The sequence below is a fragment of the Ictidomys tridecemlineatus genome, chromosome 3 (genome assembly GCF_052094955.1).
Source record: "Ictidomys tridecemlineatus isolate mIctTri1 chromosome 3, mIctTri1.hap1, whole genome shotgun sequence".
Taxonomy (NCBI): Eukaryota; Metazoa; Chordata; class Mammalia; order Rodentia; family Sciuridae; genus Ictidomys; species Ictidomys tridecemlineatus.
Window position 1 is genome coordinate 4382532 of NC_135479.1, and position 23158 is coordinate 4405689.

The 23158-nt window shown below is 58.3% G+C and overlaps 1 protein-coding gene and 1 long non-coding RNA gene across 3 annotated transcripts in view; one reads left to right on the forward strand and one right to left on the reverse strand.

The window, feature by feature from the left end:
- Septin9 (septin 9) overlaps positions 1-12845 on the reverse strand; it is a 140069-nt gene extending 127224 nt beyond the window's left edge. Inside the window, exon 1 of one of the 2 annotated variants that reach the window (XM_078041577.1) lies at positions 12703-12845. In XM_078041577.1, the coding sequence (XP_077897703.1) occupies positions 12703-12721 (19 nt within the window). In that variant the 5' untranslated portion in view covers positions 12722-12845. The remainder of the gene's footprint in view (positions 1-12702) is intronic. The other variant, XM_078041583.1, reaches the window with a different exon arrangement.
- Positions 12846-17144: 4299 nt separating this feature from the next.
- On the forward strand, positions 17145-20624 carry LOC144375954 (uncharacterized). Its single transcript, XR_013435877.1, has 2 exons — positions 17145-19317; positions 19490-20624. It is a non-coding gene; the product is annotated as an uncharacterized LOC144375954 (long non-coding RNA).
- The last annotated feature ends 2534 nt before the right edge of the window (positions 20625-23158 follow it).

The window sequence follows — 23158 nt, forward strand, 5'->3', positions numbered from 1 at the left end:
TGGCTTTGCAGACTGCACACAGGGGCTGCAGGAGAGGTGGCTGAGCTGAGGCCCTCTTGACAGGACCTTTTCCCACCCTCAGAGCCGCCCCTGGAGCCGTGGCCTCCAGCAAACCCGGTTTACTAATTCACAGGGCCAGGAAAGCTGTGCCTCGGACCAGCTCCTGCCGAAGAGCCCTGGGCCCCGAAGCCAGAGGTCCCAGTCCCCCCTCTGACGCGCTCTGACCTACAGAGCCCCCTGTAAAGCAGAGGCTGCTTCCAGCCCACCAGCCCCTAGGAGAAGCAGCAGCCCACCCACCCACAAATCACCAGCCCAGAGGAGGGCCACGCGGGTGCTGGGGTGGCGCCCTCAGTCTCAGCTGGCGATCGGGCCAGAGCACGGGTAGACGCGCCTCCCCTCTCACTGTCTCTGGGCAAGTCTTCCGCGGTTGGAACCTCAGTTTCCAGGAGGTGGAGGGAGGTGGATGTGTGAAGACACCTCCCGAGCAGCTGCTCTGCCCCAGCCCCAGCGGCTACGTCAAAGCCGGGATACAAGGGTGACCCAGGGTGGCCCGGCCCCTCTCTGGGTGACAAGCCAGCGACAGTACCTGGCTAACGGATGGGAAAGGTGGCTCCATGGGCACATGAGGTGGCCTTGCTCTTTCTGTACCTGGCAGCAGACGCTCCAGCTGCCAGGTGGCAGTGCCCACCACAGACATCAGGGTCCACCCCAGACCCCCGGGCCCCTCCCTCAAAGGCTCACTAGTGGGCGCTGGACTCTGAGTAGGGCTGCCCTATAAAGTGCAGGACACTGAGTTCAACCTGAACTTCAGGTAAAGGACAAATCATTTTCTAGGCCTGAGTTTATCCCACGTGTTTTCTGGGGCACACCCTTCACTAAAAATCAGTCACCATCAGAAACGCAAGCCGGACACCTCTGGCCTAGTGGCCTCACAGGAGAGCAGAACAATGGCTTCTCCAGCTCCGCGATCGCCACGCCTGCCCCGCCCCCCACCCACACACCTAGCAACCTTCCAGAAGGAGAAAGTCCCGCGGGCCATTTCCTTGCTTTCTTTTTTGCTGGTGGAGGAGCATTGAACCCAAGGGCACTCGACCACTCAGCCCCATCCCCAGCCATTTTTAAAATTTTACTTAGACACAGGGTCTCACTGAGTCATGTAGCGCCTCACTAAGCTGCTGAGGCTGGCTTTGAACTCACGATCCTCCTGCCTCAGCCTCCTGAGCCACTGGGATTACAGGCGTGTGCCACCACTCCCAGCCTGTGGTCCATTTTCAGATACAATATTTAGCATTGACCGTAAAATCACTGGAGATGGGGGAAAAAAGTCCAAGGGGAACTGGACAGAGTGGTTATCAGCAGTGAACACCTGAGTGTGGCAGAGTCACACAGCCCTTGACAAACAGGAGGTGGGAGACGGGACCGGCCGGCCACCAGAGATAGACTGCATTTCTGCCACAAGAGAGCAAGGAGAGGAAGGGACAACTAAGGGGACATTTGCTTATTTATTTATTTTGGTACTGGGGTGAACTCAGGGACAGTTGACACTGAGCCACATCCCAGCCCTGTTTTGTGTTTTATTTAGACACAGGGTCTCACTGAGCTGCTCATATCTCACCGTTGGCACGGCTGGCTTTGAACTCGCGATCCTCCTGCCTCAGCCTCCCAAGCTGCGAGGATCACGGGTGTGGGCCACCTCACCCGGCAGGACGTTTCTTTAAATAATCCCACGGGAGACTGTAAAACCTTCCTTCAGGAAGACTGTGAGCCCTAGCCCTCAGCCAGCCAGGAACCAGAGGAGGGACCTTGCACTGGGGATGCCAATCGTCACCCTTCTGGGGCACGTCCCCCTCAGACACTGATCCTGCCAGACCCTCAGTAAAACGCCTGGCTTCCTCTGCACCCCGTGCCTCTTAGTCATGCCTGGGGTTGGGGATGGGGACCTTGTGTCTCGCGTGACCAGAAAGGGACCTGAGAGGACGCGGTCCGAGCGCTGAGGCCGAGCTGCACGGGCTGGCCTTGCTCTGGAGCAGGGACTGGCCAGGAGCTGCGGTCAGGAGACCTTTCCCAGGAGCACCCGCTCAGAGGGAGCGAGGAATCCAGAGAATGAGAGCGCTGACGCGGCCTGTGGGTGACATTGCGTCACCCAAACTGAGGCCAGGTCAGCGAAGTGCAGACTCAGCCTGAAAGGGCAGCAAAGGGAGGTGACACCATCAGACACAGCCAGAGGGGACAGAAGAGAAGAGCCAGAGAGGCCCAGGCATGGCCAGCCGGCTCCACACTCAGTGACCAGCTTCCCCCAGGGCACCCGGGCCCTTGGGGCCGTTCACACACCCAGAAGAGCACCTCTGCTCCAGACGGGAGGGGGCACAGGGCTTGGAGAAGCAGGAAACTGCCCCCTCCCGCCACCCTGAGGCCCACCCTGAGCGACTGGGGGCGGCCATGGTGGAGAAGGCTCCCTGGAGGAGGCTCCCCCATGCACTGGGGACAAGCACGGCTCTCACAACACCCAAAGTGCAGAACGCAGGCAGGAAGACCCCACTCTTCCCCGTGGTTCCACTGTCTGCCTCTGCCGGACACTGCTGGCCCTGCGACTTCTGGAGGTGATGCACTCGCCCCCTCCAGCCTGGCCCAGGCTCCTCTCTGCCCTCCTCCCCACCCCTCCTCTGCCCTCCCCACCCCTCCTCTGCCCCCAGCCCCTCTGGCCTTCCTGCTGGGCTTGGACTCTGTCCAGCTCACCTACCCCCAGGTCCTCACACAGCCAGCTCCTTCCTGGTTTCCTGGCCTCAGCAGGTCTGTCACCTCCTCTGTGAGCTCTCACCACCAGCTCCAATGCATCCGAGGGTGCTTCCTATCAAACCCCATCTCAACTCTCCCCGTAGCGCTTGCTGCTGTTGGAGGCTTTCCTTGACACACTAGCAGGTGGCCGGCTTGATTCTCTGTTTGCTTCTCCTAGAATGTAAGCCCCGGGAGAGAAGAGACTTGTCTGCTCACTGCTGAGCCCAGTAGTGCTTGCTACTGCACGTGGCATACAGCAGGCACGTTGGTCAGCTCCACGTCACTGTGACAAAACACCTGGGAAAATTAGCTTCAGAGAAGGAAAGATTTATTTTGGCTCTCAGTTTCAGAGGTTGCTTGGCTCCATCGTTTTCTTTTGGAGTACTGCGAACTGAACCCAGGGGTGCTCTACCTCGGAAGCTCTCAAGATGCAGGGCTACAGGTGTGGCCGCTGCACCCGGCTTGGCTCTGTTGTTTTGGGGGCCTGTGGCGAGGCAGCACACCATGGTGGGGAGTGTGTGGTGGAGCAAAGGGCTTGAGTCATGGCGGCCAGGAAGTAGGGACAGACAGGAAGAGGCTGGGGTCCAGATACCCCCTTCATGGGCACGCCCAGTGGCCTAACTTCCTCCCTCCAGGCTCCACCACCTGGAGGTTCCACCTCCCAACAGCACCTGGAGCTGGGCACCAAGCCTTTAGCACCCGGGCTTCTGGGAGGCGCTGAGATCCAACCCACGACAGCAGGTGCTCCACAAATGCATCCCGTGGTGGCAGGAAGGAACCTTCAGGAGCCTCTGCCTTGTGCCCACGGTTCACCCTCGCTTCTTCCCGGCACAGCCACACCCCTGCTCCGAGGGCGTCCCAGTCCACTCCAGCCGCTGTAACAAAACACCCAGGACTGGGGACACGGGCGACAGAAATGTGGCTCCCCGCGTTCCGGAGGCCAATAGTCCAGGGTCCACGGGCTGTCGGGGTGGGCTCTCTTCCTTGCTGCATCCTCACGGGGCCTTTGGTCTGTGCCTGTGTCCATGGAGAGAGGCCTCTGGAGTCTCCTCCCCATTGTAAATGGTCACCAGTGCCTCCCACCAGCCCCATCTCGAGCCGTCACGTTGGGAGGTGGGGCTTCAGCACAGGCGCTCTGGGGGACACAGTTGAGCCCACACCGTGGGAATCCATGTCCACTACTGCACCCTCAGTTGAGGGCAGCAGCTGGAGAGGAGGAGCCCAGGTGGCGGAGGCAGGGGCTGCGGGAGGGGCCTCCTCCTTTCCAACAGCAGGCGGGCAGGGTCAGCCGTGGAGCCCCTGTGGGTGGGGAGACGGGCAGCTCCTGTCCACACAGCCTGGCGGTCCTGCCTGGTCACCCTCCATGCCTGGCCCTCCTGTGCCCTCCTTGGGGTGGTAGAGGAGCTGACGGCCGGCCGTGGGGTCCGGATCCCCAGGTCTGCTGGCTTTGGGCTGCGCTCAACCCGCAAGAGGCCTGAGAGGACGGGGGCAGGTGGGGGGCGGGAGGGTCCTCAGCCCCCTTGCCTTGGAAGGTGTCCCTAGTAGCAGGTTTTGCTTCTTCTGCGACTTCATCTCCTGCAGAAGAGGCCCGCCTGGGTTCCAGTTCCAGGTGACCCTGGCCCCTGGACTCTGGCGACAGACCTCCTCCCTCTGAGCCTCTGATCTGGGGCTCCCTGCTGCTAATCTCTAGGCTGCCTCCACCTTGCTCACACCCTTCCCTGCACAATGGAAAACAGCTTAACTACAGTTGGCGAAGATGGCTGTTAATTTCCAGTCTGAGTCCCTGCCCACCACGCTTTCTCCCGGTCAGGTGGCAAGGTGGCATGGCTGGCATCTGGGGACTCCTGTTCCGGAGAAGCTGAGTTGGAAGGATTGAGCTTGGCTTGAGTCGGGCGATATTTATGAAGTTCCCAAAGGTTTCCCTGTGCTCAGTTGTTGCTCGGCAGCCCAAGGTAGAAATGGATTCCAGGAATACTCCCTGCACTTACGGATCCAGTTCCACCTTCCGTGCGGAATCCAAAACCATCAGCCATGAACAAGTCCTGCAGCGCCTGGCGCCGGAAAAATGTGGGCAGTGGGGAGAAGCAGGATTTGAAATGCATGGAGCCGGGAGCAGTCTATGGAAAATTATTATTCCAATCGCTGGAGGAGCCGTTGGAAGCGAAGGATTCAAAAACAGAATGTCTCTCACCAGGAGCTCACGTAACACCGCCGTGGACGGATGATCGTGCCCCACACACGGCTGGCTTTAGACGAGAATCACATCAAACAGAACTTATCAGAAAGCTTGGGTAGGACAAAAAAAAAATGGAAGGAGTGTCATGGACTCTGTCAGCCTCTACTCTTTCAGGCATCCCAGCCTCCAAAATAAAAAATAAACCTTGATCACTCGGGAAGACAACAGAATATTATGAGGCCATCGGTGGAAATAACGCCAAAAGAGGGTGGAAAAATACTATTTTGGAGACACGACAGATCATACTATTCTGGATTCTGTGATGCTTATCATTCTTGAAAGTTGTTTGACATTTACAATTTGAGGGCTGGAGTGTCGCTCGGTGGTGGAGGCGTGCCTAGCACGCACGAGGGCCCAGCTTCCATCCCCAGCACCACGCACAAAAAAACTGCTAGTAAAATTCACAACTTGCTATTATCTCTTTTCTCACTCTGAAAACTCACATTCTTCTTTTTATTTATTTATTTTTTTTCAGTGCTGGGATGGAACCCAGGGCCTCGAGCGAGCTGGCCAGGTGCTCTAGCACGGAGCTGCACCCAGCCCCGCACCTCCGTCCCTCTGGGAGCTGGGTGAGCCCCACACACCCTGGATCTGCCCCTGTGGCTCAGGTCTCTAGTTTGGCTTTTTGGCCCTGGCATTGTAGGTACGAGAACCCGCAGTGGGGTCCCTCCGTTCCAGACACGCAGGTTTCTGCTTCCTGGGTAGACCCCATGCACACGCAGGAACACACTGCACCCCGGGGGACCAGGAGCCCACGAGTGGGCAGTGCCAGTGGACACAGGGGCAAACCGTAGATGACATGGAGAATGGCCAGCAGGAGCCCCCCCTCAACACCAGGAAAGCCACTCCAGCCCTCCAGGGCTCCTGCTCCACAGGCACCCACGTCCCCAGGGAGGCTGAGGACTGCTGTGCAGAGGGGCCCCGGGAGGACTGGCCAGGACCACGTGAGGAAGACGAAAGAGAGAGGAACAAAGTGGCCCCTGTGCAGGGTCACCCGGCAGCCACTACTCTTGGCTGAGGAACCAGAAGTTTCCAGAAGAAATGACTGCAAAGCACTGGGTCAGCAGAATGAGATCAACAGGAGACCGGGCATTCAGGTGGCCCAAGCGCACAAAGAGGCACCTCCTGGGTCCCGAGCCTGAGCCCCCACGGGGCCAGGGAGGGGAAGCCAGGGCTTGGCACCGCAGCCAGGCACAGCAGGGAATCAGAAGCTGCACGTGGGGACAATCTTTCCAACAAGCTGGGACCTCTGTCACTGAAGGCAGAGAAAGAACCAAAATCAAAGGGGCACAGAATTCACCTGGAGAACGCAGCCCCAGGGCGGAAGCCAGCCCACGCCCCAAGGGCACCAGACAGACACGGGACAGGCCCACGGTCAGCTCTGCAGCGCCCTCAGGGAGCTCAGTCAAGGTCTGCAGACCCATCAGGGCCGCTGCTGGGAAGGTCAAGTAAATTAGGGAACATCCACTCTGAAGAGCCAGGAGTGGGATGGTCCTGGGCTGTGCCGGGATCTGACTTCCTCCCAGGGAAGAGCAACACGCAACTCTGAAAATATGGCGCCTGCCTGCTGCCTCTGGCAGTTAAGAGCCCTGTGCACCTATGGGGTCAGGTCCTGCAGAGAGCCAGAGGGAGGGCTGGACTTTCCTCCCAGCTTCCTGTTTGCATTGTTTGGCAACAAGTGACAGCCCTGATTGTCAGCCGCCCACGACAACAAAGCCAAGGGAAGACAGCTCCGGCCGCGTTTCAGGAAGCTTCCCTGAAACCAAAAACCAACAGAAGGGACGGGGCCTGGCAGTGAGCCCCAACTGAGCCCCGCGACCAGGAGGGCTCTGCTCCCAGCGTGACTCACTGCTCGGAGCCCAGGTCCGCCACACCTTGGCCCCGAGGCAGCCTGCTGCCAGCGCTGGCCAGAAGTCACCACCTCTTCCGCCCCAGCCCCACGATGCCAGCTGCTGTTGGTCCACCGCCTGGTGCCTCGTGGTGATGGTGTGACTGGGTCACCTCTGAGCGGCACCCACCACACACACACACACACACACACACACACACACACACACACGTCTGACCCCAAGGCCACATAGCCCAAGTCACGTAATCATTAGTGAGTTTCACGGACAACCCCCCCAAATCCCTCTGTGCTGAGTTGGCCGAGTCCTTCACAGGCTGGACGCTGACCGGGACTGGACCTAACCCACTTCCAAGTGGCTTGGGTTACATGACAGCCGACCCCCCGCTGGGAGCTGAGGCTGGATGGAAAGGGCAGCGGTGATTTACGGGGAGGCTGTGAGAGAAGCTGGGGGCGCCCGCAGCACAGGCCCGGCCGCCTGCCAGCTCGCCTCGGCCCGGGCCGTCCTGGTGCGCACCTGGGGCCCAGCTCCAACCCGGCAGACAGGCGGCGCGGCTCCATGTCAGCCGCTGCCCCAGCACGCCTGGCCTGGTGAGGACCGGGGCCCAGGCACAGCACAAAAGGACTTCCTTGGCCACTGAGGCCCACCCCCGGGGGGCCCAGGTGCAGTGCCTCAGAGGGTCCTGGCCACCACCTGGGCTTCTCGGAAAGCCTGGGAGGAGCCAGGACGATGGCCATGCACTGCACCTGGGCAGAGACAGAAACGGCCTTCTGCAGCAGGAAGAGTGGCTCTCCCACCCAGACCCTCCTGAGACCCCCAGGTCGAGGTGGCCTCTGGCCCCCTGCAGCCCCAGACCCAGCACTGCAGGGCCCCCGGGCTGCTGGGGCTCCAGGACGACTGGTGACTTGGTGCCTGTCAGAGGGGGCAGGCAGCCTGGGCCCGCGACCTGAAGCTGCTCTTGCCATTCCCTCCTGCCCGGCTCCCGGTCCCTGTCCTGCAGGTTTCCAGGCTGCCGACAGTCACGCCTCAGAGAACCGGGTCAGATCAGGCCCCGGAACAAAGCTCAGCTGTGGCAGAGCTGCGAGAGGCCACTGTCAAGCAAGACGCTAGGGAGCCGATCAGAGTCCCCTTGGTGGTGGCTGCAAATGGATCCGGGCCCAGGCTAGGGTCAGAGAGATAAGGCACTGAGAAACTGGGCTGGGAGCCGAGTGCCCGCTCAACCCTGGGGGCCAGGGCCAAGAGCCACCCGGGGCTGCTGAAGAGGGCCTGGCGCTCAGCAGTTCCCAGCAGACTTTCCTGGGATGAAGGACCGCATCCACATGGAGAGCTGGAGCAGGCCAGGACCCTCAGGGAGGCGGGCTCCTCACAGTGCAGCAGGGCTGCTCTGATGAGGCTGGCCAGCGCCAGGCTCCTGGCCGTGTTCCCAGGGCCCAGACACAGCTCTCCATCAGGGAAGAGGCAGAAGCCATCAGCCCACCTGCCGGGGACACTCCCCCATCTCCAGGGAAGCTCAGCACCCCACAGACCTGGCTGCCAACGAGCCCACGCCTGACGCCACAGTGGCTCCGCAGTAGCCCTCTGCGCCCAAGGCAGACTCCTTGGTGGGATGGGATCACGGGTTGTCCGGCTGTTGTGGCCAGGACTCTGTCTGAGGTCTCTCTAGAAGACCAAGCACTCAGCGTGGCTCTTCCCCAGGCATGCCCCCCCCTGACCCCCACAAATCCCCTGGCACAGCCAGGAGCTGAACATTTCCATGAGGTAACCCCAACAGAGACACAGTGAACCCGGCAAGTCACCTCCTTCCCCACTTCCTCCCCCTTGACCTCCCTCTCCCCACCAGCCCCGGTCAGCGGGATACACCCAGAATCTCTTCAACTGGCCTGCACCAGGGCTGAACCTTCCCTTATCAGGTACATCTTAAGCAAGCTGCAGAGCACACGCCACACTGCTCACGGACAAACACGCGGAAGCCAGGGCCTCCTCCAGCCCTCCACGTGGGGCCCTCAGGGTGGCCTGGGAGGGGCAGGACAATCTCAGAGGAGGGCAGCCCAAGGGCTCTGAAGGGGACCAGGGTACCTCCTCAGGGCCCTTCAGGTGAGATGTCCGCTGCAGGCACCCACCTGGACCTCCAAGCACATGGTTGGCCCCCATGGCTACCTGGACTACAGACCACGGCTCCCATGTGGCCATCGAGCCACACCTGTCCTGGCTTGAACTGGTCACACCAGGGATCCAGGTAGGAGATGAACCATCTCAAACCCAAGTCCATTGCCAGGTTCACGGTTCACCCTACTAGAATCCCCCTGGGCAAGCTGAGGAGCTGTCGGCTGGCCCGCAGCTGTGGCCGGGGGTGAGCAGGCAGTGTGGGGAGGCCGCCAGGTACCAGCATGTGTCCTGTCTCCGCGCAGGCCGGGAAGAGGGCTGGCCTGGGACCTGGGGGCAGCACCAGCCCAACAGAGCCCCGGACTGGCTCCCTGGACAGCCCTTTGCCTCCACCCAAGTCCCCTGAATGCACCAGAGCCAGCAAGAGGAGACGAGAGGCGGCCCAAACAGGAGAACCTCGGAAGGGCCGGTGGGGAAGGGGAAGAAGCCTGTGTCTGTGTCCCCTGAAGCTCGCCTCACCAGGGAGCTGCCTTGGGGCGGAGCTCCCCACCCCCCGGACAGCTTGGCCCTGAGCCCCTTCTGAGGCTGCTTCTCTGGGGCGCAGCCCCCTTCCTGCCTGGGCCTGTGAAGTGTCACCACAGCAGAGAGCATGACTGCTCCCTCCAGGGCCATCCTGGCCCCATGGAGAGCCCCAGGAGAACCCCCAAGTGTGAGCACACACACCCTCTCGCCCGTCTGGTGGCTCACGGGTCTCAGGCAAGTCCTCCTGCTACTGCCACCTGAGGATTCCCAGGGTAGCCAGGGACACCGAGAAGCACGTTCCATGGGACCCAGCAGGCAGGGAGAAGTCCCCAACTCAGCCCCAAATAGTGGGACGGGAGCCGTCTGCCGCTGGCTGCAGCATGGAGGGGCACAGTCCTGGCCTCCAAACCACAGGCGGGGCCGGAGGCGGGGAAGCTCAGGGTTGTCCTTGTGCTGGGCAAGCCGCGGACACCTCACCCTTCCTCCTGTCGATAACTCCGGCTCGGGGAGGAGAGACAGAGCAGCCCTTGTGTGGATCAGCTCATTGAACCCTCACAACGTAGCACCGTGCCCCTTTTAACAAATGAGCAAATGAGACGCGAGATCAAGTAACTCGTCCCCAAAGCAATGAGGCCGCCGGGGATTAATCCCAAGGGTGCAGTGGCTCTGAGCCCCTGCGCCTAACCACTGGGAAACACTGCCTGTAGACTGCCACTACGCAGCCTCCCTGCAGGAACAGGGAGGTGCATTCAGAAGAAGCCTGGAGTCACCCTGGGGCTGCTGGATCCCGGCCCTGTGGCTTCCCCACAGCCTTGGCTTTGCTCTCCACCTGGAAAGACCCTTGTCATACTCCACACTCCTCCCTCCTCCAGCCCAGCTCAGGCTCACCTCCGGCTGCTCCCTCCCTCCTGCAAGGCCCTCAGAGGCTGCACTTGGGAGGCAGGGGTGGCATGAGTCGTGTCTCACCCACATCCTGCCTCCCCAGTGACAATGCAAGCTCCCACAAGCAAGAACCACATCTTGTCATTTATTTGTCCCCTCCTGGCCTGGCCACATGTGTCCAGCACACACACGTGTTCCACGGCAGCACACGGACCCATCGTCCTGAAGGTCACCCTTCAGAGACGCACGGGGGCTCACACAGGCACCACTGAGGACAGCCTGGTCACCATTCCACGTATCTGCAAGTCCCGAAATAGGTCCACAGCAATAATCCCCCTCAACCAAGGGGAAACACAAAAGCCTTCCTGGTTGCCCTTGGATTTCCAGACTCTGGGGAGATTTTTAACATTCTTGATTCCATGGCATTGATGGCTGCTAAAGGGCCAGTGTGACTGCAGCCAGTGCCCTCACCCAGGACAGGGCTGGCTCCAGACCTCGAGGACACTCAGCATGGGGCCAAGAGACCCCAGCCCTGGTCAGCACCCGAAGCTCCACCTCAACAGCTGCCACAGAGGGACCCAGAAGAGCTGGGACCACTGCCAGGAACCCTCCCTCACACCATCCTCCCAGGGGGCCCACCCCTCAAGGCAAACACCAGGGCCTCGGAGCTGCTTCCTACTCACCCCATAAACTACTGCAGGAAGTTGCAACCTTTTGAAAAGAAAATTTACCTGGGCAGGTGCGGGTAGGTGGAGAGAGGAGCAGGGAGCGAATGATCGTCTCCCTCCTCTGAAAAGGCCCTAGGCTCAGGGACCTCAAGCCTGTGCAGGAGATCAAGGATCCAAGACCTTAGGGGACCCGGACACCCTCCACCAGCCGGATCCCCCAGCTGGAGAGGAGATGAGCAACCAGCAAGAGCAAAGGCCACCCCGGGCAGGCTAAGGAGCCCAGGGAAGGCTGCACACCGCGGCCATGCCCACCACCATCCCAGGCATCTGGAGCATGCTGGGGAGGGAGGGAGGTCCGAAGCCAAACCCAAGCATATGCCACCTAGAAGCCCCCTCCACCCCCACCACGACTCGCCCGCTCTCCCGAGACACAGCTGTGCTCAGTGTCTGGGGGCCATGTTTGCAACAAGGAGGTGGACACGGACATTCTAAGTTGCTGACCCAGGAGGGTATTTTAGGAGAAGTTCTGAATGATCCTTTTTGAGACAAGGTCTTCTTTATTGCTCATTTTGTTCCCAAATATGGAAAGCAGGAGGGAACAGAAAATGACCCCAAGGCCAAGGGAATGGCCCAAATGACCTCTTCAGTTCCAACCAAGACCCATGATTCTGACTTAATCAATAAAAGTTAATTCGTGGGTGCTTGGCAGAAAGCTCCATGTCCAGTTAGGTTAAGCTTCAGGGTTGGCAGGACACCACCTGGGTCATCGAGGAACAAAGAAAACAAGAGTGGGGATCAGGAGTGTCCGTAATCTGCAGGGAGCACATTAAGGAACAGGGAGCAAACGCTGGTCTCCCTCCTCTGAAAAGGCCCTAGGCTCAGAGACCTCAAGCCTGTGCCGGACAGGACACCTCCACCGCCAGGTGTGGCCTCAGTGGCCCATCTGTGGAATGGGGCTGAGGAGAAGGGGAAAGGCTCACCAAGGATCCCCAGTGCCCTCGGGCTGCCTCTACCTGTGAGTTAGGGTGCAGCACACCCGGTTTCCTGGGACCCAAAGGCAACCAACCAGAGTTGCTGCGCGCACAGGCTCTGCGCTTTGGTCCCCCTGGGCAGAGGACCAACAGGAGTTAAGGTGAAGAAGGGACCCTGCGGCCTGGACCACCAGCCCAGGAGGCTGAGCGCAAAGCAACCCACTCCCTCGCCCCCCACGAAATGCACCTCCACCCACATGCCTGGAAGTGAGCGAGTCCAGAGGATGGGCGAGCACGGCCAGGAGGAGGGAGCGTCCCTCAGAGCAGCCGCCCAGACCCCTGAGCCAGCGGGGGCTGAGGGACAGTGGCAGGACCAACGTGAGGCGCTGCACCAACCAGAGGTCCCAGGGCTCGGGCACCCGCCCACGTCACACGCGGGGTCCGGGGTCGGCGCGCAGCAGCGGCCACTAGGAGCAAAGGGGAAACCAAGTGCGTGGACCGGGCGGGGGCGTCCCCGATCCTGATCGCGGGGAGGTGGCTGCTGTAACCTAGCCCGGCGCCAAAGCCTGTCCTGGAGTAAATCGACCTGCTGGGGCTCCGCGGTGGGAAACTGCTCAGCTCCCAGGTGGCCGCGATCGCTCGGGCAAGAAGGGCTCGTCCAGGACACCGACCCTCCCCACGCCGGGCGCGGCGCCCACCTGAGTTCGACTTCTTCATAGTGCCGCGGTGGCCGCCGCTCCCAGGAAAGTGTGACCGCCAGGCCGCGGGGCTCGGGCTCCCAGGTCGCTAATCCAGGGCCGGGAGTGGGAGGGAGGAGGGCGGGAGGACGGCGGCCCCGCCTCGGTCCCGCCCCGCCCCGCCGAGGTGCGCGCCGCGCCCTTCCCTGCGCCCTAGCGCGCGGGCTGCTGCACCTGGCGGCGGGGACAGGCCCGCTCAGGGCAACGCCGGGCCCGAGGGGCCAATCCCGGGCGAGGTCCTGCTGGCGCGGGTCTCTACAGCCCCGAAGCAGCTCCGTCCCAGGGTGAGGATGGCGGATGCGGGCCCCCGCGCCCGCAGCTCCTGGCCCCCGCCACACCCCCCTGGCGACAATGGTTGGTTCCGCGAAGTCTTTCAACTTTCCCGTTCCGAGCCCGGGAGGGGCGGGGCCCGGTGGAAGAGGGTGGCGGTGCGCAGGGCGCAGCCTAGGGGCTCGGGGCGGGACGCTGGCTTAGGAACCCGGGCAGTGCAGGACAGGCGAGGTCCGGTACATGGCTCCCTACCTTTCTGATAATCAAAAGGCCAGACCTCATCCACTCCTCTGATGAGCTGGGGCCTCAGTTTGTCATCCGTAAAATGGGTGGCTCGAGTCAAACTATTATTTCTGATCCATGTGACAAACGCTTGGGCATCGGCTCTGCCCTGGGCACGGTGCGCCGCTCGGTGTCTCCTTGTAGACGGGCCCACCTAGAAACCCGTGTCTTTACAACCCGGGTGGTTTATGCAGCGACGACGTACTGAATTCTCTTTACCTTTGAATCCTTCAAAATAAACGTTTTCCATCACAAAACGGCTTTTTGAAAGGTAAAGAGGAGAAAGTGATTAATTCTGTCTGGTGAAAGAGTTTCATTGAGGTGTTGCCAAACCAAGGTTTTAAAGAATGGGTAGGAATCTGCCAGGTAGCCAAGGTGATGGGGAGGCGGCGGTTCCGGGCCGAGGGAAGGGCGCGGCGGAGCCTGGGGGCGGTGTATTTGGTGAGCCCCAGGGACACGCGGGCAGGACGGTCCACGCCTGCCAACTGCGGTGGGAGGCGATTCTGACAGCGCCAGCAAATTCTCAGCAGGGGCGCAGCGCTGCCTTCCTGAACCGTCCCAAAAGCCCTCAGGGAGCTGACAGTATAATTAACACCACCGAAAACATTCCTCTTCCCGCTCCCTGCCCTTCCTACTAGTCCAAGAAGCCCTGTCCTTCCCGCCTGCGTGTGGGAAACGTGCATGCAGATGCGCATGCGCGCAGTGACTTCTCTAGCACCTGTCCCCCGTCATCTATCCGCCCAGCCTTAGCCAGGACAGACTCCCCATCCCCAGGACTCCCTCCTCCTCTGGGTCTGGAGGAGGCTCAGAGGCTGAGGGAGGGAGGAGGCATAGGGTAGGCCTGACCCCAAACCGGAAGACATCCACACCCACACCCCAGTTGCCCCTGTACCCAGCACCCAGCAGATTTCCACTCAGGCCAAATGAAAATGCTTAAGCGCCACACGGAGCCGCCAATAACTGACAAGATCCTGCATTCCAGAAACCTGAAGGAAGGATAAGGGATGTTCTAGGTAAGTGCAGTTTTGAGATGCGTGAAGGCTTTGGTTAATATTATCGATGCATCATAACCATGTGTGATAGTGGGAGCACTTGCCGAGCATGTGTGAGGCCAGGTTTGGTCCCCAGCACTGCAAAAATAATGATGATAAGTTTGTCTTCTCGGTTGGCTCTTTTGCTTCTGTGGTACCTGATGCTTGTGCACCATGTTGTGACCCAGCCAGAGACTCTCCCCATTTCCAGCCACCAGAATTATGAGCCAAAACCTCCTTTCCTTACAGATTAGCCAGTCTCAGGCCCACTGTTCACAGCCAGGCAAAACTAAGACAATCAGGTGTAAGAAACTCTCCATTCCAGCAGGCCCCGGGTTGCATTCGGGGGATCCCACATGGCAGGGAGCTGGCATCCAGCTGGCTAAAACCCCAGGCCCTTGGCCTAATGGCCTCCAAAGACAGAACTCCACCCTGAGCCACAGGGACTTAGAGCAGCTCTCCCTCCGGGGAGTGGCGGGGGAACTGTGAGGCAGGACCAGGACTCTCCTGGACACGGGGACCCACAGGAGCACTGAGACCACACCGGGGTGTTGTTTGAAACACAGTGTGGGGTTTGTTGTGCAGCAATGGATAACGAGCACACTTCCTGGCGCCTTGGCGTCCCTGGGGTGCTGGACAACTCAAGGGTCCCAGAGAGCAAGGCAGAGGCCGCACCCCGTTTCTTAGCTTTGGAAGCAGTTCTGCCTCTTCTGTTGGTCGAACCCTAAACCCCCTAGGAGGGGCTGTGACCGTGTGGAAAATCAGCCCCCATAGCCCACCGTCAGCCGCCATCTTCCCCTGTCACCACACTGAAACCAAAGTTCCAGCATGTGAACCTGGGGGGCAGACCACATCCAAGCCAGGCACTGATCTGGAAGTTACCGCCCCTCAACATCAGGCCCTCGTTGGTCAGGAGGGGGCTACAGAGGCCAGGAAACCGTGGTCACTGGGCCACCTTGGACGCTACCTGCCCAAGCAGGAGCTCCAGTCCAGCAGTCCTGGTCTCTGAGGCCTCCCAGCCCGGGCGCAAGCTGTCCCCACGCCTCAGCCCTCACATGGTCCCTGGCTGAGCCCGGCCACCTCCACCTGCCTGTTCTGCTCTCCCGCCTGTCAGCCTCTTTCTGGTCCATCCCTGCCCACCCCCAGGTTTCCAGGCCCGGGACTGAGCAGGCTCCACAGGGCAGCTGGGCCGTCCCTGTCTTGGCGGAGAGGCCTAGGCCTTTGCCCCTCCAGCTCTGCTGGGCTGCCCTTGGGCCCCCTGGGCTCAGCAGCCTGGCCACTGACTGTTCTGGGACTGGGGAGCTGTCCCGGGGCTTGGACCCGTGGCTGGAGGCCTTGCTGCCTGGGTGGGTTTACGGTAGGCGTGGCCACGCGGGCACACTCACAGCCTTTGCAGGCAGGGGTGTGATCTGCTGCCACCTTCCCAGAAGGCTCGCTGGAGAGATTTCTCAAGAGCATTTAAAATGCCCACATGCTTTGTAATTCACTTTTCAATTTGCTGATTCAACCCGTGTTTTTCAAATATCTCAATATATTGCCCCATACAGGGCCCTGGGGAAAAGCAGGATTTGATCACTGTCTTCCCTTCTCTCTGGAAGGGAAGACAGTGATCAAATAGCCACACAAGGCGGGTGCAGTGACAGTGGTGGCCAAGTGAAGGAGGAGAGGGACACCTGGGACCCTCACCTGGGCCGAGACCACAGGATGACAGGGATTAACCAGGAAGAGACTGAGTCAGAAAAGAGCCCGTGCAAAGGCCCCGTGGAAGGAAGAGTGAGCGGAGCAGGGACGAGGCTCCTTCTTCCTGGGCAAGGAGCTGCCAGGGGCAGAGCCCAGAAAAGGTGTGGGGGGTGGGGAGCAGGCCGTGCAGACACGGCAGACTGGGATTCTCATTCTAGCACGAGGAAGTCAGAGAAGGGCTCTGGAGGGGCGAGGTGGGGCTGGTGTCCCATGCACCTGAGCAGCGCTTCAGGCCGGAAGAGGAGCGGCTCTGACCCGGTGGGGGCTGGGGCTGGGGCGGTGGGAGCACCTCAGAGAAGTCAAACCTCCAGGCGGGGGGTGGCTGCCTCTGGGGGGCGAGTGTCAGGGGTGACTCAGGACTGGGCGGGAACAGCAGGTGGCAGGTGGCACCTTTGGCAGAGGGAGAGGCCGGAGGCCGGAGGCCCCAGAGCTCTGGGCGGGGGAGCGGTGGGGGGGGCAGGTGGGGTCTCAGCTGGAGTACCCCCCCCTGCAGGAGTCACCTGGGTGGAGAGGTGGGACACACTGTGGGAGGGAAGCCGCTGCCCAGGGCCTGCAGAAGGAAATAATCACACCCTGCCACCCAGGAGCGGGCACGGCGTCCCGGCTCCCAGGGCCAGGGATGGCGGAACAAGCACCGGTGACACGTTAGGGCCACGCCGCGGTCCTCCTGTCTGTGCATGAGTGTCAAACAAGGGCTCAGGAAGCACCCTAGAACTCCAGCCAGCCCTGCGCTCACACCACCGAGATGTCCCTTTCAAGGGGACACGTGACGTGGGTCTTGGCCACTGGCTTTTTATTTACTTATTTATTTAGAGACAGGGCCTCACTAAATGGATGGATGAGGCTGGCTTAAACTCACAATCCTCCTGCCTCAGCCTCCTGAGCTGCTGGGATCACAGGCGTGGGCCAACACTCCCCGCTGTGACTTTTTAAATGAGGGCTTTGGATTTTACTTGTGTAGAAAATAAAAAAGAAACTAAAACATAATAAAATGAAAACAGGGAAGCAACCCTCGAAGGCTCACAGTGGCTCCTGTCCACTGGGGGCTGATGAGTGACTTGTTTTCCTCCTTACGGTTTTGTGTTTTCTGCAGTGAACACATTATGGTTTCATAACCTGAAAAATAATCAGATACACAATCTCTGTATGCACGCCTGTGTGTGTGTATGCCAACATAAATGTGTCGGTGGAAGATGTCATTTTTAATCTCTGGACACTCTCTTCGAGGTCAACATCAATATACTTTAAAAGGTCCCATTGTTTCTTTGTTTCATTTTTTCACTATTTATTTACTGTTGGTGCTGGGGATTGAACCCAGGGGCACCTAAGGACTGAGCCACATCCCAGCCCTTCTTTATATTTTATTTAGAGACAGGGTCTTGCTGAGTTGCTTAGGGTCTTACCAAGTTGCTGAGGCTGGCCTGGAACTGGCCGTCCTCCTGCCTCAGCCTCCCCAGTTGTGGGGACTACTGGGTGTGCCACCTCCCCCAGCTGCTATGCCTCTCTCCTGCCCGTTTCCGAGGTGGATTTCACACTGTTCACAGGTCTCGCTGTACAGAAAAGAGGACACCAGGTCACACAGTGGCCAACATTTCAACATTCAACAAATCTTAAGGCCTAAGGGTGAGGCTCAGGGTGGAGCACTTCCTAGCATGCATGAGGCCCTGAGTTCCATCCCCAGCACCCCAAGAAACCTTAGTAGGGCAGGGCTGCTCAAAGCACTTAATATGTTAAGGGGCACTGAGGCTCCAACAGGGCAACAGCATGTAGCGTTTCCCAAACTCACTGACCCCAGAATCTCATCTCCAGGTACCCTGCATGTTCCACGGTACAGCCTTTGGGAACGCCTCTTGTCCCTAGGTCAGGAGACTTGGAGGGGCCTCCACCAACCACAGGGGGCAGCTGGAGGGGGCGCAGCGCACACCCTGGAGGGCAGCCAGCCTCCTCCTCCAGCCTGCAAGGGAGGCCTCCGATGAACCTCAGCCTCCTGTCCTTCGCAGGTCACTTCCTGCTGCCCTGCCTCTCCTCCGTCCCTCTTGGCTCCCCTCCCCCCGGGGGGAGGAGCCAGGGGAGCTTCCTGAAGGTGAAGCCGGCCCAGGAGGGCTGGGGGAAGGACTGGCTGCCTGGCCGGCTTGAGCCCTGCCCTGGAGAAGTTGGGGACCCCCGAGAACAGCCAGGGGACCCCGCGCCACCCTCCTCTTTGGTCAGCCTGAGCTAACCTGCAGAGCTGGCTGGTCCCCAGTCCCTAGGCACTCCTGGGCTCTGCCACTCTGGCCTCTGCTGGCCACCCTGCCCCTGGCCCCCCTCTCCACCTGTCCCCTGTGGTCTGTCTCCCCTGAGCAGCCAAGTGCCCTTCGCTCACAGCCAGGGAAGCTGGTGTGGCCTCCCATGGCCTCTCCCAGGGGACGTGTGACAGCCCCTGCTGCCCACGGAGCGTCTCAGGGTGGAACTTTGAACACTCCCCACCCGGGTGCTGGAGGAGGGCTGGTTGGAATCCCAGTTCTGCACACATCAGCCTGCTCTCCCCGTGATCCCTGCCCCTGAGCCTCTGCTGCAGGGGGTGGCCATGCCGCCCCAGGGCCTGCTGTGGGGGTGGCATGTGAATGGCTCCGAGGTCCCTCCTTCCCTCTGGTGAGGCCTCCCAGGAGCACACTGGCCTGACCGGGTGATGGCATGGAAGGCCGCCTGAGGAACCTCCGGCTCCGGGCAGCGGAGAGAGCCAGGTGCCTCCACTTGTCACTAGGGCCATCAGGTTGCGCCCTCAAGAGCAGCGAATCTTAATTTGCTTTCGTTAAAATCATAAATAAATACAAGGCCTGCCAAGCCGTGTTGGGAACCTTGGGAAACTGGCTGGCGGGCCTCAGGGGCTGCAGCTGCAGGTGGCTGAGGGTCACAGGGAGCCAGAGTCACATGAGGGTCCCCTAGGCCACGCTGGTGAGCAGGCAGGTGCCCTCTGGGCGCCCTCTGCTCAGTCCTCAGGCTCTGACGGTAAAACACAGATGCCAGATAAACCCGAACTTCAGATAAGCCTGGAGTGCACTTCAGAAATGGAGTGCTTACACTGGAAAACTATTGTTGAGATTCAGATCTGGACTGCGGCCTGTTTTTTGTTTGTTTGTTTGTTTACTTGCTCAGCCTGGTAGCACCGTGACCTAGGAGAACTTTGAGAGTCTCCCCAGACACCAGGCCGAGGACCAGGGCCAGCTAGTGACAAGTTGGTACCTGGCCAAGTCCAATCAAGACCAACGGGAAGGTGAGGAGGGTTTGGGCTGGTTTGTTTTTGTAAACTCAAGATGTTCAAAGACTGGAGTTTATCGGGAGATCTTTTTTCCCCTTAGTGTGTGAATGTGCTGCGTGTGATGACGTCCTTAAAATATAAAACGATGTGACAGCCAGGGGCGTCTGTCTTTTAACATATGTTTCAGGCCGAATAAAGACGGGCAGCGCTTGGCAGAGCACAGTGGGCAGGCCTCTCGTCCCAGCCACTCGAGAGACAGGCAGGAGAGTCACTGGAGCCCGGAGTTCAGGGCCCGCCCGGGGCAACACAGGGAGCCGTCATCTGAGCAAACAGAACGGGAAGGAAAGAAAGAAAGAAGGAAACATAGCAATCCCATCTGGAGGCCCCGAGTCTTCTTTCTAAAAAATACTGGGCTGTGAACCCGGCGTGCCGGGGCACACTTGTAAGCCCAGCAACTCGGGAGGCCGAGGCAGGAGGATCGTGAGCCTCAGCAACTTACGAGGCCCTAAAATAAAAATCAAAAATACTGACCCATGAAAAGATACAGCCTGGGGAAGCGAGGTGACCATCCCGACACTGACCTGAGGACAGACCAGTACTGGGCCCCGGATCCCCGCCCACTCCCTCCTGCCCAGCCCGCCCTGTCCCTTGCTCCCTTCCGCCTGGGCCCATCTGACTTCACATCAGCTGCTCCTTTCTTTGCTCCCAGTCGCCACCTCCCTCCATTCCAGCCCCTGCCCCAGCTGTATCAGGGACAGAGCTAGTCCCTGAAATGGGACCAAGAGACCTGACCGCCCCCCCCCCTGCATCTGTCTCCCGGCCGGGAACCCCGGGAAACCCTTCCCCCACGCTGGTCTCCTTACTGATGAAGTGGGGCCAAGCACCCCAACCTGGCTGCCCTTGGTCTCCGGGAGGCCACGTGAGCGTGTCCACATTTGGAAGACGGTCACGTTGCACGCTTCTCACGTGGCATTCTTCTGTGTCCACGTTATAATTCAATAAAGTGGTTTATCAAAAATTCCCATTTAACTTCCATTAGCAAGGAGGCTTCCAACCAAGAGAAACTGAGACAATCTATCTCGCAGGGAAACTTTATTACCTCCGACTTTTAAACAGTCATTTATTATGTGCTGCCTGTATGCAGCTGGCAGAGCCCCCCGTGGGGCCGGAGGCGGGGTGCTCAGCGGAACTCATAGTTGGGTAAGTTGATGAAAATTTAAGCTTTTAAACATTGACCTTCAGGCCCTTTGCATTCCAGAACACTGAAGAATTACACTGGTTTTCTATTTTTAATGGACTTGCAATAAAAGAAATAATCTAAAGCATTTTTTTAAATGGCATTTTTAATTTCATATTTCAAGTCATCCCATGAAGGGAAGACAGATGAACTTTTAAAAGAGAAGATTAAAAGATATAGCCATAATAAAAATCGAGAGAACCATCTTCGTGTAGCAGATATTAGGAATGAGGCAGTGTCCCCAGGTGCCCCCCAGGGCTGTGGGATCTGAGCCAGCCACAAATGACCCCCTCATTCTGGGGCAGGGCCAGCAGGCGACACAACTAAGAGAGAGAGACTGGAGAGAGAGAGGGCCCCCGACGCAGGGACAGAGCTGATGTTAATAAAGACCATCAAGGACCGTGGGGTAGGAACCCACGCCATGTCGGAGACCAGCTCCAACAGGGGGTCTCAGGAGACGAACGGATGGTGAGGAGTCGGCGAAAGGGGGGTGGAGAAACAACACAGACAGCAAAGTGAAGGTGCTGATCCCAATCTTTACTTGTGAAGTTGATCATATATACTTTTCATTTTGGCAGGTTTACAGTACTTTGTGGTTACAAAACAGGAATCATTATTCAAAGAAACAAAATATTACATAGCTACAATTAGAATAGAAGAATGTATCTTGGCTTAGGCATAAGCAAGCCTTTGTACTTTCAGTTCGCGTTTTGCTTTGAGCAGTTTCTGCTTAGTTAACTTTTAATAATAGTTAATGTCCCAAACTATTGGCCTATACCTTGACTATTCTTTCTTGACTTACTGACTGGAACCGGTGCCATGGTTACGGCAAGGGGTTGACTTGTTATTACTTTTAATCAAACAGAAGTAAGAGCACAAACCATTGTGCACAGGAACAAGAACAAGTTGCCCAGTACTAAGCACTAATCTATCTTCTTAACATTAATTTTTCTTCTCTAGATTTTAATTTAATTTCTCAAAAACTTCCTTGACAGGAATACAGGGAGTTTTTCTGTAGACATTAACAATTTACACTCCACAGCTGAATCATTGCATTTAGAGCAAACAGATCTATGCTTTAGAAGTAGTTACACTAATTGGGAAAGTCATGATTTTTCCTTCATACTTAATGGTCATATGAGAAATCGCAACTAGACTTATTAAAGGAATACAAAAACAAATCAGCCCATTCCCAGAAACATACTGTGCTCCTCCAGAGGATGGACGCCTTGCGCCATCCACCTCAGTAGGGCCTTGCCATTGCCTGAGTCAGGGGAGGGGCGCAGCAACGCCAGATGCAACGGGAATCATGAAAGGATCTGCAGATGATTTTTAAATAAAAATGTTTAGGTTCATCAAAGACATTAAGAAACTGTGAAGCCTCAAGAGGCTCTAAAAAAATAGAAACAGGTGTCAGAGGAGAAGAATCCGTCGGAAATCCTGCAAGCTGAAGTGGGGTTATTGAAAGTGGCAACCGCAGACGCCCACTGGAGGGAAAATGAGTGAGGTGTCAGGTGGGACCAAGGATGCGGTACCGAGCTACGCAGGTGGGACAGACCAGTCAGGAGTGACAATGACGAGGCGTGACAGGCAGATGGAGACTCTCCAGAAGGAACAGTGAAACGACAAGAGCGGACAGTTCTCAAAAATGAAAGAGAGAAGTGGATTTCACACCCCAACCCCTGCGCAGGGTGACAAAGCGACGATTCACTCTCAGACACTCCAGGACGAAACTGCAGCACGTCGGGAGGTAAGGAGGAACCTGAAAAGCTACCAAGATGGACACCGCCGGCCTTCCAGGTCCTATACCCTGCTAAACTGTCCCAAGACCCTAAGAAAGAGTTTTCCTCCCACAAACCATCCCTGAGAAAATTACCCAAGGGTGCACTTCAGCAGGAGGAAAGTCAACCCGTGGGGAAAGATGATAAGAACAACGGTGAGCTAGATAGTGAATTGAATCACTGTCAATTACAAAAAGAACAGTGACTGATTCAATGTGTTAATAAGGTGGAACTGAAATTATAAAGCAATAACAAAGACCAGTGGCAAGAAAGTTCAGGGACAGTTGATCTTGCCGAGGATGGACACACTGAATGACCTCCAACTTCACTGTGAAGATTCATAACTAAATGTCTGTATCCCAGGGCCTACAGCTTCCAAACCAACAGAGGGGAGAGAGTTGCAATACTCACCAACCCACCCAAGACAGGAAGGGGAGACGGGACGCATGGTGAATGGAAACCATAAAATCAGGTGGCAGAGTCCAAACACATGGGTGGTGAAGGAAGGCGTGCAGTGAGGCTCGCACACACCGACTCTAGATACCGCCACGGGTATGGGCACAGGCAAATGAAAAGTACCAGTTTACAGACGTAAAGGTACAGAACAGAAGGCCAGTGGTTAGCCCAGAGAAAGCCCAGGTCCCAGTGCGGGTGCGAGGGTCTTCCTTGTCCCAGGGAACTTACCTCCTTTTTCCCACCACACACACCTTGGCTCACTCATTTATTCAGCTCACCTGTGTATCCACTTGTGTATTTGCACGTAACACTGTTGTTAAGTGGGGGAGGGCGGGAAGGTGAGCTCTTGGCCCCACTGCACTGGGAGGTGGACACAGGTGCT